Source organism: Equus przewalskii, chromosome 18, assembly GCF_037783145.1.
Source record: "Equus przewalskii isolate Varuska chromosome 18, EquPr2, whole genome shotgun sequence".
Classification (NCBI taxonomy): domain Eukaryota; kingdom Metazoa; phylum Chordata; class Mammalia; order Perissodactyla; family Equidae; genus Equus; species Equus przewalskii.
Window position 1 is genome coordinate 20698169 of NC_091848.1, and position 16571 is coordinate 20714739.

Consider the following 16571-nt stretch of genomic DNA (forward strand, 5'->3'; position numbering starts at 1 on the left):
TTAACTAAACTGACAATTTGGCACCAAGAAGAAATACAGGGCCACCTCCTACCCGCACCCCCCCGCCCCGAGACCCTCTCCATCCCACCCCGATTCCCTCTGGAGTAGGAGAGTGAAGACAAGGCAGGAAAAACTTGAAGGCAGTTTGAGTGAACCCTGTAAGATCGCCCTATTCTGCACCTCCCGGAGAGAATGCTTTTTTTGGCCAGTTTCTCCCAGAAGATCACTTCAGTTACCTCAATTATTCCAGGCCTAATAAGCAGGACTCTAAGTCAACTGTTTCTGGTTGCTATCTTCTGGTGGTCATTTTTTCTTTTTCGGAAATATTCACAGTGGCTCCTTTAATGTAATCATTGTGATGCAAAACGAACTTACTGCGTGATTAGGAAATTGTCCAAATTCAACTTGCCTTTCTGTAACTTGGTGACTGCTTTCTTTCCAACCTCTTCATCTGCTCAGATCCCTTTGAGTTATTTTTCTAGCTCCACCTGAGCTTACATCACCCTCAGAATCAGCACCACTTACACAGTAAATAGATATGCAATTATCTCGTCGCCCCAATAATTAACAAAGATGTCAAGGACTAATGCCAATTCAGTGGCAGGAGCTGGATACCTTCCATTACCTGGTATGTCATTGTTTATGGTCTATTAAGCAGTTTTCATTTCACCTTATGGGCCAATATAAAGTCCAAGCTGGATGTTTCTTAAATTACAGGCAGTATTAAAGAATATTAAATAGCTGCTTCTTTTTGTTTTTTTAAAAATCATCTGTAAACTTACTGCAGACACTCTGAGAAAGTAAATTTGGCAATATATATGTTTTAAACTTCTCAGTTTTTTAAAGTCTCTTATCCCCCTCCCTCTAAATCATACTTGCTGTTTTACATTAATGACAGACTTTCTCATTTTCAAAATAATATACTTTCTGGTTCTTGTTTAAATCTTTTTTTTTTCCAACCAAATTATCATTGTTGTTTGGTTCATTTTTCAAGTGGGGCTTTTAATTTCCCAAAAGATCTCTTATTCTTGTTCTGCTTTATTTTTCATCCTTCTTACATATAGAACATGTATGTTGACATTATGCAGATGTCAGTGGATCAGAGGCATTATATGGGGAGGCTTAGCTGCTCTCAAAATCTATCCCGTTATGCAGGCCTCAGTTAGACAGGCTAATACAGCGGCCAGGGCAGGGCTGAATGCTCAAAGGGCTTCAGCTGTCAAAAATCTACAGTGCAACAGTAGAAAATGTATGGAAGCGTTCACTTACCTGCTTTTGATCAACAATTATTTCGAGGTCTTCATCACTGCTTAGTTTTCCATATCCTTTTTCTTTACTTTTCTTGTGAAAGAATAATTTTAAATGATCATTTAGTTTCTTTCCATTAATAATGTTAATTCCCCCTTCACACTTTTTAAAGACAAAAGTCATTACTTAGCCTTGTTCATTAGTCATAATACATCATTCTTTATGTCAGTCTCTCACGGACAACAGCAAATGTTTTTATTGTTCAACTGTTGGCTTATAATTACGCATTAAGTATTTTTGCTTAGCCTCTCTCATTCAAACCATGCCTTTAATCTTCTTCTGAATATCGTTATGCTTCTCTTTTCAATTCTGTTTCAGAAAAGATTCTTTAATACTTTGAGATAAATAAGCAACTCTTTCAAGAGTCCCAGCTCGTTTTTCTTAAAGACTGAAATTGTATTGAGTAACTGTACTATGATTAAGACTTCAACTATTAAATATTTTATTTTAATCTCTTATATATTCTTAAGAATAATACAAGTATTACACAACTCAGATAACAAATCTTCAGATTTTCTATGTTGGCTTATAAATCCAATGAAAACTAACATTGGAAAAAAGAACTCAGAACTAATTTTAAAAAGATAAATAAAATAATTTTCATAGGTAGTTCGAAAAGTTGGAATAATACAGATTATGTTTTAAAATGCACTTTATTGGCATTTTGTCTTTTATTTTTCTCCAATGACCACTCCCCGTCTATCTCCCCCATAGCAAGAGTTGTAAAGTTAGAAAAGGACATAGATCATGACAACCATTTTACTGTTGTGCTACAGGGGCAAGGGAATATGTCTGAGTGTTTTTTTTTTCTTTCTCCCAATGCACTGGCTGATGGAAATACCAGAAACCACAGGTTGCTTCTTCATAATTTTAGAAATCATAGTACCTCTGTAGAGGACCAGTATGAAAAGGAAAAGAAAACTCACTACACAGTTAGCTGTAGTCCAAGGTTATTATTTTAAAAAAATAATCCTTGCTTTAGGTATTAACTACATCAACTAGAATTAAGGGAATTAAAAATATTTCCTATGTTTGCACCTATTGTGCCATATTAGGATCCCCATCTCAGGAGAAGAGCTATATCCTTCAGCGAACATGATATAAATCTTCTCTACGCTGTGGGACACAATTCTTGTCAGTTTTTCCCTCTACTACATTTCAAGATCAGATTTCCACATTTCCTCCCTGGTAAACATACCTTCTATTTTTTTTTCTGTAACAGATTTCTGAATCTTCAAGTATTAGGATGCATAAATAAAATCTGATTTCTCATTCATATATTAATGAATTTAGCCACTTAGAACAGACGACCACAGTATTTCTCTCTATTATTAATCTTGTCCTCATTTGAGGTTCTACTTCAGGATTGATGGAAAATAAAACGAACAATGTCGGTTTCACTCAAGCCAATGTCCTTCCTATCACTTTGCTTTCGCATCCTTTTAGTCCACTGGTTGCCATGAGATATTGTCCAGAGACCCTCTAATGCAAAACATTTAGAAATGCCTTTCCGAATATTGATCTGTATACATACCAAGTAGTTCATTTGCATGACCCGATTTCTGGACAAAAGGACATTAAGTAGAGATGGAATGTGGGTCCTTCCATCCATTCCACTGTCAGACATCCCAGAATTCTTTGCCCCAGCGGCAGTGACTTCATTGCCAGAACTTGCTGACCAGAGAACCACAGATCTTGCCCAGCAACAGTATTTATAATGTATGACAATAATCGAAGTATCCCTGAATCATTGTCTTGACTTTGTAAACATTGTGAAATTTTTGGCTAGCACAGAAAGTCACTGAAACTAAAATTTCTTCTTTTCTAACTAATTTTCGTCCAAGTATTTCTACCTTCCCTGACTCCTGTTCTAGTTTAATACTTTTTTTTAAAAAATCCATCTATTATTAATTATATACATTTTTATATTTCATCCCATGCACATGGACTGCTCAGCCTCTTTGTCATAAAAGCTTTCAATTTTCCCCTTTTAATGCCCTGCCCCAGACTTTCCTGTGATTAGCAAATCACTGCTACTTGATATAACGTGTCAGCATTCACAGAACATAATTCAAGATTGCAATTTCTACCAATACCAAATTCCACTTTTCCAATTTAAGCTCAACTCCTTATCTGACTTAGTGGGACACTTTCCTGGAAAGAGGCTAGGTCAGGAAAGGAGGTTATATCCCAACTATTGTAAGTAGAAGTTGGCATTTTCCAAGAGTGGGAGGAGGCATTTAGAGCTCTGATTTAGTACTTAAGCCCCTAGTCTCCCAACAGCACACAACTGTACAAAGAGTCAGGAGCCTTACAGTTTTACACTAGAGTCAAGCACTATTTTCTAGTTCACCCCATAACCCCTGGGGGATTAATCGTTTTCTAAGCCATAATGGTTATTCGCTCACTTACTGCTTATTTCTAGTGCGAGCATAATCCTCTTTCCAGCACTCAGCTTCCCACTTTGCCTGCTTAGATCAGCCAGTACAGGCAGGGATCTTCAGCTCTCCTCCCTCCTCCCAGCCAGGAATCCCTGTCTTCTTATCTATGCACTTTTGTCAAGCACCAAAAGCAACTCCATAGCTTCTGCGTGGTCTTTCACATTAGCCAAAGGACTGAACTAGAAGGAGAAAGAAAGCTAACCTCTCCACTGTCCAAGCGTGAGGAGGCAGGGCTTCTGTGGGAGGAGAAGCCAGAGGGTAATCACTTCCTGTGCTCCTCCCACCTTCCCTGGCCGACTCTGGAGCTGAGGGTTTCCACTGAGGCAGTAAGGTTAGGCCCCTCACCACCTCAGCCTTAGCATGCTGCCTGCTGATAGCTGCTTCTCTGCTCTGCTCACCTACGTGCAGCTGAGGGGGGAGCATCAGTGCAGTGCAGCTACAATGGGGAGCACTTTGAGGTGGGAGAAGTGAGGAAAGAGAGAAGGGAAACAGCCATCATTTGCTGAGAATGCTTCACTCCCTGTAAGAAGCTTTCAGGTCAGGATAAGCACCCCATCTCTGAAACCCCAAACACAGTATCTCCCATCTTCCACGCTCCATTCTGAATCCTTTCTGAGTAACTGGAAGGAAAACCATCTAGTTCTTTGTTAGTGCTGATAACTTCTTTAATACCACTGAATCAGCTCTGCAGTTTTCTTAGGAACATCGAGCTTAACTGGTAACCTTTCCTCTCTGCAGACATTCCACCGTCTCTCAACCCTAGCTACCTCCTGCTTCCCACCCTTTTATTCTCCCCTCCGCAAAAGTAGAACAGAAAGGTGGGTTTATTCACCTGAATTATATAAACCATAAAACTTGGAAACTGGATAGGAAAACAGTATATGGCCACAGATAGAGGATATGTTATATAAGAAAATTTTGTAAGTAAGTAACAACAACAAAACAACAACAGAATCTAATGGGAGAGAGACCTGAAAAATGAAGCACCCTATGTTCATTTTAGAATAACAGTTTATTAAAAAGTAAGTGTTTTACTTGAAAGATGCTGGTTCCGTATGGGTTGAATTAAAAGGATTCTTGAGCCAGGCCTGATGGCCTAGCAGTTAAAGTTCGGTGTGCTCTGCTTTGGCAGCCCAGGTTCGGTTCCCAGACACAGTGCCACACCGCTAGTCTGTCAGCAGCCATGCTGTGGCAGCAGCTCACAGAGAACTAGCAGGACTTACATCTAGAATACCCAACTATGTACTGGGTCTTTGGAGAGGAAAAAAAAATAGGATTCTTCATCTCATCAGGAATGGAATACATAAAGGAAATTTTGAAAGGGAAAAGGAATACATGATTTAGTTAGTTGTACAAATTAGCCTTAATTGTAATTTTTGCCTAATTACAGATGTCAAAATAAATGTAAAGATTAAAGATTGCATATAAATACTAAAAAATTTCACTATTATTTATCCAACACTGCAGTGAATGATAAATGATAAACCTGAATTTATTAAAGCAATGTTACAAGAAGAATAAATAACATAGACAAAAGAAACAAACACCTTCCTACTCTCTTCCTCACGGCTGTCAGTATTCAATTGCTACCTTCTTATTTTCCCTATCTTCAATCCCTTCTTCTTCACCACCTTCCTTCTCAAAGCTTGCAAAATTGCTCAGTTTTCTCTGTTCTGAAATATGACTTCGTCACAACTGCTTTCCCCTAAAGACACTCATTTAACTTCTCTTATCTCTTCTCTGTCAAACGTGGAGGAGTGGTCCATGCTCACCAGCAGCAGTTCCTTCCTTTCTCTTCACTCTGAACCAGTCACCATCAGGTTGCAATCTACTATAACTGCATTCTTGACAGTCACCAATGGACTCCTAATTATCAAATTCTCTAGCAGTTCTTTAGAGCTAATCGTATAAATTAGCCCAAAATGAAACTTGTAATTGACTGAGATGTCAAAGTAAACGCAAATATTACTTCTTTCAGTGTTCAAGTTTGTACCAACTGTTTTCAAAAAAGGTCTTTGCTGTTATTTATACTATTACAGCTATTAAATGGTGTTACTACCAATTGAAGAGAGAGAGCATTGATGAGAGGGAGGAAGATTGGGAAAGAAGATGATGTGCTAAGAAGATACTTGCTGAGTTTGTAGTGTCTTTGGAAAGTTCATTTAAGTGGAAAGATCCAGTCAGCCATTTGGATATGCGGGTCTATATCTTAGAAGAGAGATCACGGCAGGGCATATGGATTGCTAGGGATAATTAAAATTGCAGGAGTGGATGAGTTCATTAAAGAAGAAAATGTAGAGATGGAAGAGATGAGGACTAAGGCCAGAGTCCTGGAGAATTGTTACATTTAAAGAATGGGCCAAAGAAAGAACCCAGTGAAGGAGGCTAAACAGGAGTGGTCAATAGATGTAGGAGGAGAACCATGAGAAGCAGTTGAAAGAAAAAGAGTTCTAGACGGTGTCAAATGCTGCTGAGAGGTCAAGAAAGGATGTGAACTGCAAACTTTCATTGTATTTGGCATTTTGGAAGTCGTCAAGTACTTTAGGAACAGCAGAAGTAGTGAAGATGGAAGCAAGATTAGAGTAAATTAATGAATTGGCAGAAAGGGAGTGAAGGTAATGAGAAAGGACTTACTTTCCCCTAGGAAAGCTTGCATGAAAAGGGGAAAATTTAAGATGGTAAATCTCATGTTAAGTGTTCTTACTCACAGTTAGAAAAAGGGAAGGGGGAAAGAGGCAGCAAGAATGCTAGTAGAAAGACAAAAATTATAGGGAAAGAATAATGGGAAAGTTATTATAGTTTTCCCCCATTCCCTTGTGTAAAGGTATTGAGTATGTTTATAGTTCAAAAAGGAACTACCAAGAAAAGTGAAAATGTAGATACCAGAGGGTGAGGTGGGCTAATGCATGAAGCAAGAAAGTAAGAACAAAGTCTTTTTGGAGAAAACCTGCATGTTTCTCTTTTAAAATTTACAATTATGTGACATATATTTATAGAAGAAAAATCTGGAAAGATATATACCACATATTAAAAGTCCTTTTCTACGGCAGATGGAATTATGCATGATCTATGTCTTCCCTTTATACTTGGGAGTACTTTTTGAAATAAGAATGAATTCTTTTATAATAAAAAAAAAAGTAAAGAAAAGGTGATTGCTTGAGAGATCCATAAAATTGCCATTGAAAAGACTCATTTAAAGTCTACTTTGCAGAAAAACGACTAGGTCAGGGCTTTACCCTTCCTTTATTATGTTTCTGGAGGAATAATGGCTTATTTTTTTTTTTAAATGTAGAGATTCTTGCTGCAGTTATTGCTTCTGTCCCTTGTGGCAAGTGTGGTAGGATGGTGGAGCAAATGCTTGTTTATTGCATTTAATATGCTTCTTTTCCTCTTGACTGTCCCTTATAATATTAAGCTTCTCAGTCCTTTGACATTATTTTGGCCCCATGTCCCTTCTTTTTTTAAAGATCCACAGTGTCAGCACAGCCACAAACACCACTGCTGTGGCAGCCAAAGAAACAATGAGAAAAGAAAACAGGAAATGAGGGAGATGGAAGAGTGTCTCTAAAGGCCTGAAATAAGTTCAGAGTTTCCCCCTGTTTAGGACATAAGCCTGGACAGACCTTTTAAATAGAAAGTAATCACCTTAACAACTACAAAGACAATTTTCAGAACTTTTATTTTTCTTATATTTGGAGGAAATCAACTTTCTGAAGAAAAAATGTCATCATTACAGAAAATCATTTGCAGAAGGGCTTAAGTCTGGCATTTTTCAAGAACTATTTTTTTTTCCTTTTTAAAAAACATTCACAGTCATATTTATCCCCCCAACTGTGATCATGTTATGCTAAACAAAATAGCCACAGAGTGCAATTTTTTAGTTTTGGGCCGGGCTTGGGCAAACAACATATGGCAATCAAACTCAGCTCTAAAGGTATATTCTTGGGTGAAAACAAATACAAGGACAACAAATATGTTGATGCATTTCAAACCATGTTTTAAGTCATATGCATATGTCCAGATATTTAGCATTTTTTTGACTGTATGGCTAAATCTAACTGGGAAAATAGATACTCCAGTTACTTACTAGTTGAATAATAAAATGGCAGGCATACAGTACAATTTTCACTATGGCCTCACAGTCCCTCCCTTATGCTGGCTAACCTATCTTTAGGGTGGCTCTTGGTCTGTAAGAGAATTACCTGAAGAGTTTATAAATCTTCCTAAAAGTGTTTTCTATTTTCCAAAGATGAGCATTCTCCAACATAAATAGCCATTAAGATTACTCAATCTTATGTCATTGTGCAATGACATTTTCTTAAATAAGCAAATTCAATATTCAGTATGTACCTTCCTATGTCTTTTCCAATATTTTACCATGAAAAGTTTCAAACATACAGCAAAGTTATCAGAATTTTACAGTGAGCACCTAGATAGTTACTACCTAGATTCTACCACTAATATTTTATTATACTTGCTTCTTTGCACATCTATCTGCTGTGATATATTTTTAAAGTCTAGTACATGCCATCACATTTCTATGCATTCTTTCCTTCAAGGTTTATTTTATTTAACTTAATTTTTAAACTCAGCAAAGCAAAACCATTGGCTCAGTAAGTTTCCAAAATAAGAGCACTAAAAGTTCAGGATTTGTTCCTCTTCATTGATTTTGTTGCTTGCATTTGAAAAGGAAATCAGTGAACTACATTTCTAGCCTCAAGTGTTAGTGATGGGTCCTATCGCTAAGATTAGGGAAGAGGATTTCTGATCAAAAGGTTGGGGTTTTTATAGTTCTAGTGATCAAACAACTCAACTTTTTGAGACAAATCCATGGTGTGACAGACAGTTCCAGTTGATACTAATCACCACATCCTCAATTTCATATCCTTTGATCATCAATGATTCCTGCAAACAACTTCACTTTACTCTGAGCTAGATGATAAGTATTTACCTCTGGCACATGCAACAAAAGTAGCAAGCCTCAGGACACAGCTAGGATGGCTAATGCGTTCTCGGAGGGGTTGCATATGCTCTAAGGAACAGTACTTGGGTGGTTTACCGAGATTAAGTAGACAGAAAACAAAAACTAAACTTGAAATTTCGGTTATGTCAGATTCAGCAACGTTCCACATAACTTGGAGGACAATAAGTAAACTCTTCTTAACCTTCCCTCACCCCCAAAACCAAACAAAACCACATTCAAAGAGGAAACAAAAACAAAAACAAAAAATGATGTCCTTTTTAACAGGAAAATTCTGAGTCACTGCTTTCATCTGGAAGGTTTTTGTCTCTATAAAAATCATTTTCTCATTTCCTCTAGACTCGGCTCTTGAAGCTGTCAATGTAGCGGTATAGCATGCAATGACTAACATTTAAAAATTATTTTCTGCCTGCTGAAGACAATAATGATTGAAAAATGATATATTTTAATCTGCTAGATTTCTTGGCATTTATCTGCTCTTGGCACTATTTCCAAGGCAAGGTGAATCTAACAAGTACTCCCATTTGGCAATTTTAACGTCATCACTCAAACGGCAGGACTGGAGTGGTTGTTGATGTAGCTAGGTAAAGAGCCCAAGAGAGATGACATTATTTTGGACATGCAAATGGCAAATGAACACTACTATCACATAAAAAAAGTGTCCCTCATCCAAAAAAACACATAAAAGGGTAAACTATGTTTTCCATATCTTTGCAGCTTGAAAAAAATAAGAAATAGTCTATTTTAAACTAAAACTATTACTTGATGTTCTGTTTCTGATCCCTGTTGACACATTTCTTCTTTTTATACGAGTCGGCCCTACTAGATGGGGGACGGAATCGTGTTACTACCATCTCAAACACAGGTGTGCTTATATCGGCCTCTCCAGTGGCCTCTTTTCCCTCTCACTAGCAGTCTGTGCACCTGGCCTTGCACACCTGCCGCTGACTTCCATTATAACAGCTGATCTGAACATGATGGTACTATGCCCTTTTGAAAGCAAACAGCAATCTTTTTACTTTAATGAAATGGAAAGAAAAACCTAGCTGTTTCTGTGAGCATTCTGTTTCCCAACTATATTATGCCTCTATTTTCACACTTTCCCTAAACTCATACATTGCTTTGACACTGACACATGCTTGAGAAAAATTTGTCTATGAAATTTTGTTTCTGACAAGAGTCAACCCAAAGTTTGTGCTTCAGCCATAAAATCCACGCGGAAAGTTAAAGTTGTTTACCATTAAGATATACCTATGTGACTGATTGACTTATAACCAGCTTTTCTATGATGGCTCAAATAACTTTTGAGGATTTTTCTTTACATGGATCTCCTCACAGCCATGACAGCTTAGAATAAATCTTTCCTATTCCTGAGAGTGACAATGTTTTCTGGCGGTATGGCCCCTTACTCTCACCTCTGGTTTCTCCCCCATGGCCTTGATAACCTCAGGAATCCTAACTCAACACACAATTCTTGTCATTTCTCCATCAGTCTCTCTATAGTTTCTTTTGTTCATCCCTTTTCTCCAGTGGCTTCTAAATTCACTGATGACAACATTACAGATAAGACATGGCAATCCCTAGAGGGAGGGCAGGTCTGGGGTTCCTATCCATCTTCTTCATGGATGAGGCCTTCTGGGCAACTACTTGCTGAGGGAGCTTTTCTAAGCTGCAGGATACACAGGGGCAAGAAATATTTGGGCCACAGACAGCTTGTTTATCTACTGGACATGTGACAATCAGTTAAAAGATTAAAACATCAGAGTCCAGAGAGCACGTAGCCAATTGCATACAGTACTTTATGACAAACATCAACTAACATCTTGCTTGATATGAAAAATATTGCTGCTAATGAGGGGAAAAATATAGTGGCTTATAATGAAAGGTAAAGTTTAAATAATTTTCATTTCTGTAAAGTATTGTCACTAACCACCTGAACTCAAATATTTTGTGAATCCTTGGCTCAAGTACAAAGGTGTTTAATGTCTAGAAACTGTGTATTTGAATCATGAAGGCAAAATTTTTTAATTTGAGGAGATGCAATGTAGAGTGTGTGACAAAGTTGGACATTCAAGTACTTGATGATTTTGCTTAGGCAAAATTATGTTAGTTTAGAACAATGGTTGCTTCATGCGGATGTGTGATCACTCTTTTAGCACTAGGGATGGTAGATACAATCAATATGTTTCTGTGTTACTGTCACAAAAATAGTAATAGGGGATTACTGCTGACATTTTCAGCAAATATGACAGCCATTACTGGAAAAAATAAGCACAAATGCATTCGAATACACATCACATTTTTGGCACTTTGTTGATTTTTACAGGAAATTCCATATGACTAAATCAGCTGATAAGAAAGAAATGGTATTCAAAAAATAAACAACTATAAAACCTCCCTTATTTTGTGATGAGATAAGGGATAGAGGGAGCTTCTCAAATACGGTAATTTTATTTTTCTTTGGCATGAGTGTGGAGTATGTTCATTTTATTCTTGTACTTTAAACATTTTATGTATTTTATACTTTACAATAAAAGTGCATTACTAAACTTTTATTTTTAATACGTTCTACAGATTCACAATATCTGCTGTTTTTTTCTTTTTTAAAAAGAGACTTGGGTGTGTGAGGTGATAATGAAACAGATTTTGCATTACTTTTGGTCTACTTTACCACTAGATCGTGAGCTTCTTGAGGTCAGGGGCTGCATTATTCACTCATTCCTTCTCCAGGTATTTTTGATCACCTACTATGAATGTGCTGAATTCTGGGGCTGTAGAGCACACAGGCAGGCATGGTCCCTGCCTGATGCCTCCTGGGGAAGGGAGGTAATTAAACAAGAAATTATAAAAACCTGAAGAGCCTATGACAGAGCAGTCTTGGGACCTGAAAGAAGCTGTGGGACTTCACTTTGTGTGAAGGTCAGAGAAGGCCTTAAAGAGACACTGGGATCTGAATGATGAATAGAAGCCACTCAGATAGAGCAGAGGGGCTGGTGTGTGTGGGCTTGGGGAGTAAGCATGCAGAAGAGCGATACAGAGGGGAGACCACAGGCAAGAGATGGTAGGCCCTTCTAACTTCTGAGAGAAGGATGGTATGGCTAGAACAGAGCTGGGGTTTGAGGGAGTGATCCCAGGTGAGGCTGGAGTGAAAGGAGGAGTCTTGAAAATTACACTTGTATGTTAAGGGCCGTGTGGAGCTACTGCAGGGTTTTAAGCAGGAGAGTGATATTATCAAATCTGTGCTTTAGGAAGCCCACTCTGGCAAGTGTGAGAAATGGATTGGAGGAAAGAAGACTGGAGGCAAGGAGAGCAGTCAGGGGCTAATGGAGCGGTGGGTGTGTGACCGCCAAGGAAGCTGTTAAAACGTAAGTTGAGATAGCTGACCATACACCAATTTTATTACGACATGCTTAATTCATCACTTTGTGTATCATGAGATTGCTTTTTCAATACTGGTTACTATAAGTGATAAAAGCATCCGTATTTTCTGTAGTCAGGAATTAAATTAGCAGTGAAGGAGTCTACAACAGACACATTCTAGGCACTCCTTAACTTAGTGATATGTAAAATCGTTTTAGGAAAAATTCAATGAAACAAAAAACTTTTGAGACATAGACATAACTAGAGAGAAAGAACGTAATTTGACTAACATAGGAAAACATTTTGCACTTACTGAAGGATATATATTTTTGGACTCTGTAAAGTCCTAAAGCAATATCTAAACTTTTCTTGTAGTTTCTTGCTATTTGACAAAAACAAAGGGAGTCTGTTTAAAAGAATACAGTGTGAAATTGTTCAGTGCAGCAGAGCCTCTGAAAGGATTTATTGTGGTTTTTGGACCTCAACAACAGGAATTCTTTATGCAAACCTAGGAACTGAACTGCCCAGGGAGTATAAGATATTGAAAAGAAATGTATTTACTCAAGTGTATTTGGGATATCATCAAGCCTAATGTGTTTTTAAAAGAATTGAGATGGCATATTTAGAGCCTGGTTAAAAAAAACCAACAACAGTCACTTCCATTGCATTTCACTTGTTTTTAACTTAGAAGATAACACTTTATAATGGGAGAAAGCTGGAGTAACGTAAGGTAAAGTAAGGTAGATTCAACCATGATATTTATCTTCTTGCTCAAAGTTTCAGAATTCTTGCCACTTAATGAGACATTCTTTTGTTATTAATATTTAAAAATAATTACATGTTACATGCAAAATATTGAAGGATATTAACTACATGTAAGCAAACCTCAGAGCCACAGAGCGGACTTCTTTCTACAAGGTCCCAGCATCTCAGTGAGTACAGATAAAGACCGACCGGCTTCTTCCATCTGCAATTCTAATCTTTGCATTTTTTCCTTTTTTCCTCTTTAGGAATCAAACCCCAAATCTTAGATGCTTCTGTTAGAGAGGTCATCATAAAATTTTAAAAAGACAGTGAGAAAGACTTCTTGAACAGCACAGAGCAGAGAAATTTCAGTGACGAAGGGCATGAAGCTCAAATCAACTCAAGAGCACTGGAAGGGTTCCTTTGAAGACTTTTCTTGCAACCTCTGATTACTACCCCCAAGTGAAGTGTATACTGATATTATTTAAATACGTTACTTTAAATATATCTTTGGAAGTAGCTATAGACTTTAACAAAGAGTGTTTTAAAGACTTCTGCACTCTTGTGAAGTTGGCCTGGGTAGGTGAGTGTGGGGTTTTTAAAGAGAGATGAAGCAAGGCTTTCGTAAGGAACAGCAAAGTTACCATGGAGAGTACCGTGCCCTAAATGGAAAAAGCCTTGTAAAATTATAAAAGCAGCAACTTCTCCCAATAAGAAACACTGAAAAATTTTTTTAAAAGTACAGAAGTGTGCTTATCACATTGTTGGTGCTTAGTAAATATGTAATGAAATACTTTTGCTCTATAGCAAAAAGGAAAAGATTAATTACTTCCATTACTCATAAGCCACCTTATTCTCTCTTGTTGATATATATAAATAAATATATTCATATTTACATATATATAATTATGACTTAATTGTGACTATAGCGTAAACGCTACTTTTCTTATTCATCGATATATTGTGAATATCTTTTCATGTTAACACACATCCATATCTACCTCACACATCCAAATCCACCTTACATTCACAGTTTTTGTTAAGAAAGTTTAAGAAATCCTGGAAACCATCAGAATGAAGAATGCATTTAACACTTAAGAGACAATGCTAGCACACAAGTTTTGTCTGCAGACTCTGGTGGTTTACAAGATTCTTTCATGTGGTCTATGAAATTAAAACCATTTTCATAATAGTGCTAAGATGTTATTTACCTTTTCTGCTGTGTTGACATTTGCATTTGTGATGCAAAAGCAACAGTGGGTAAAACTGTTAGCATCTTAGCAGAAGTCAAGTTGGTGACACCAAACTGTACTAGTTGGGAACTGAACTAGCCACTTTAAAATAAACGTACTGCCATTTACTTGAAAAAATGACTGACAGACAAATTACGGTTACTCAAACTTGGGAATCTGGCATTTTTGTCCCCCAAATAAATGGAGAGACCTTTCATTTCAAGGAAAACAACCAACGATATTTGTTGCCAAAATTCAAACTTTCAATGAAACAGAATTTTGGAAAACTTGTAGCTGTCACTATAAGCTTCATACTTTCTCAATAGTTAAAGACATTTCTGGATAAGATCGGTGATATTGATGAAGAATTTTTTGATATTGTATAATGAAGTACGGCAACATTTGGAAGATATAAATAACTCAGTGAACCAATATTTTCCAAATAACCCATACATGGCATGTTATCAAAACTATGCATGAGTTAAAGACCCAATCAAAGTTAAGGAAAATCAATGGATTTTAATGTAAAAAATACACAAAGTTCATTGTTATCACTTTAGATTCCACATTGCTACTAAACTTGAAGAAATGACATTTGTCAAGTTTTGGTGTAATGTCGAAGAATATCCATAATTATTTGAAAAGACTATTAAAATACGCCTTCCTTTCCCAACTGCATATTTGTGTGAAGATGGATTTTTATTCTTATATTCAACCAAAAAATGTATTGCAACAGATTAAATGAAGAAGCAGATAAGAGAATTCAGTTTGCTCCTACTAAGCGCTTCTATTAAAGAGATTTGCAAAAATGTAAAATGATGCCACAATTCTCACTAAAACTTCTATTTTTTAAAAATGGCTAAAAAATTTTATTGATGCTAGCATGTAACGAGTGTTTTATTGCTATTTTTCAATGAATTAGTAAGTACATAGTTAAAATATTTTTAGTTTTCTTTTCTAATACAGTAAACGTCAATAGACATAATCCACATAAACAAAAGGTCTTTGAGGTCTTTAATATTTTTTTAAGAGTACAGAGGGGTGCTGAGACAAAAGTTTTAAAACCACTGATATACTAGAAAGAATGTAAACTTGTTCTGAGGTGACAGAACAATTTGCCTTGGAGAATTAGTTTTTATTTTCCCTCTCTCTAATAATGATAAACAAAGCCAATTTATCTCTTTTAAATTCTGGTGGGAAATTCAATAATAGCCTATGTCAAAAATTATCCCATGCTCTGTGTATTACTTAGCATTTATCTGAATTATATTTAATTATTATAGCTTTAGAGTTTACAGATACTTATAGATGGGTTATATCCTTTACCTTTCATAGGCAATTCCATGAAGATAGGTATTACTCTCCTTATTTATAGCTGAGGAAATGGATTCTAAGAGAGAATAAGTGCTCTGTCCATCTAGAAAGAGCTAGAACACAAAATCAAATTCAGGTCTGCTGACTTTGTGTGCCTGTGCTCTTTTTTCATGTTTAGATGGAAACAAATAGTCTTGTGGTTATCATCAGCATAGACTATGCACTTCAGCTGTTGTACAATAGAAATGAGGGTTGGGTACTGACATACCTTTTGGATTTGATCAAGGCTCCTGACTTCTCCCAGACCATTTCCTCTGCCTATATATAAGGATTGTAGGAAATAATATATGCCAAGGCATCTGGAATAGTTCTTAGTATATATTAGTTCCTTTATTATTATTTTTTCTATTTAGCATAACAATATAACCAGAGTAGCTTGGGTTGCACTCAACTCTTAGGTCAAGTATGAAAGGACTCAGTCAATAAGACAGAAATAGATGAATAGCATACAAAAAAGCTTCAGAACAATTGCAGGCCTGAACAACAACAACGGAAATGCAGCCTTTTCTAGGCCAGAAGCCAGAAAGTGAATCTATATATTCCGTGGACCTACACATTGACTCAGTGTTCAAATTTAGAGGTGAGCAGACAGGACAATACGTCACTCTTCTGCTTGCCGGGCCTGGTCCAAACAAGCTTTGAGTGGCTGCTGGACATCACCACCTTTAATGGTTTCTTCCCTGTCCCTATCTGAGGCTGCTTCAGGCAAATAAAAGGCCTTGAGAATCCAGGCAAGGCCATCCAACCTTAGCTTTAAACTCTCTTTTCTCTATAAACATTGTTCTGGTCCTGTTGGCTTCACACCTGGAGCCTCTCTCCACCCAGTCCCTTCAGAATGATGCACCATTTGGATGACTCACCAGGATCTTGATTAGTGCCTCTTTGGGGCCCTAGCTGCCCCACCCCAGTCCCACTTTGGGTGCACACAAGGAAACCTACTTATGACCCAGGTTTCCGAGCCCTACTTGTAGAGGCAGGAGGATTCAGTACTAGACCTGAAAAGAGGCCCCGTAGTGTAAAAGCAAGAGTCAGCCTTCCTGGTGGCTCCAACAGAGCCCTTCAACCTCATGATGTTCAGGAGCCATACTGGTAAGATTTGGCTGGGTGTGGAAGCAGAAGATGAGCCAAATT

The 16571-nt window shown here is 37.2% G+C and overlaps 1 protein-coding gene across 18 annotated transcripts in view; it reads right to left on the bottom strand.

Annotated features, from left to right (window-relative positions):
- PEX5L (peroxisomal biogenesis factor 5 like) overlaps window positions 1–16571 on the bottom strand; it is a 212967-nt gene that overhangs the window by 152335 nt on the left and 44061 nt on the right. For 3 of the 18 annotated variants that reach the window (XM_070583188.1, XM_070583183.1, XM_070583180.1), the window contains exons 1-2: window positions 2843–3924; window positions 1270–1341 (exon numbers count right to left, since the gene is read on the bottom strand). The exons of 7 other annotated variants lie outside the window; for them this stretch is intronic. In XM_070583188.1, coding sequence (XP_070439289.1) covers window positions 1270–1341; window positions 2843–2935 — 165 coding nt within the window. In that variant the 5' untranslated portion in view covers window positions 2936–3924. Of the gene's footprint in view, window positions 1–1269; window positions 1342–2842; window positions 3982–16571 lie in introns of those variants that run through there. 8 more of the 18 variants (XM_070583182.1, XM_070583179.1, XM_070583195.1 and 5 more) reach the window with 7 other exon arrangements.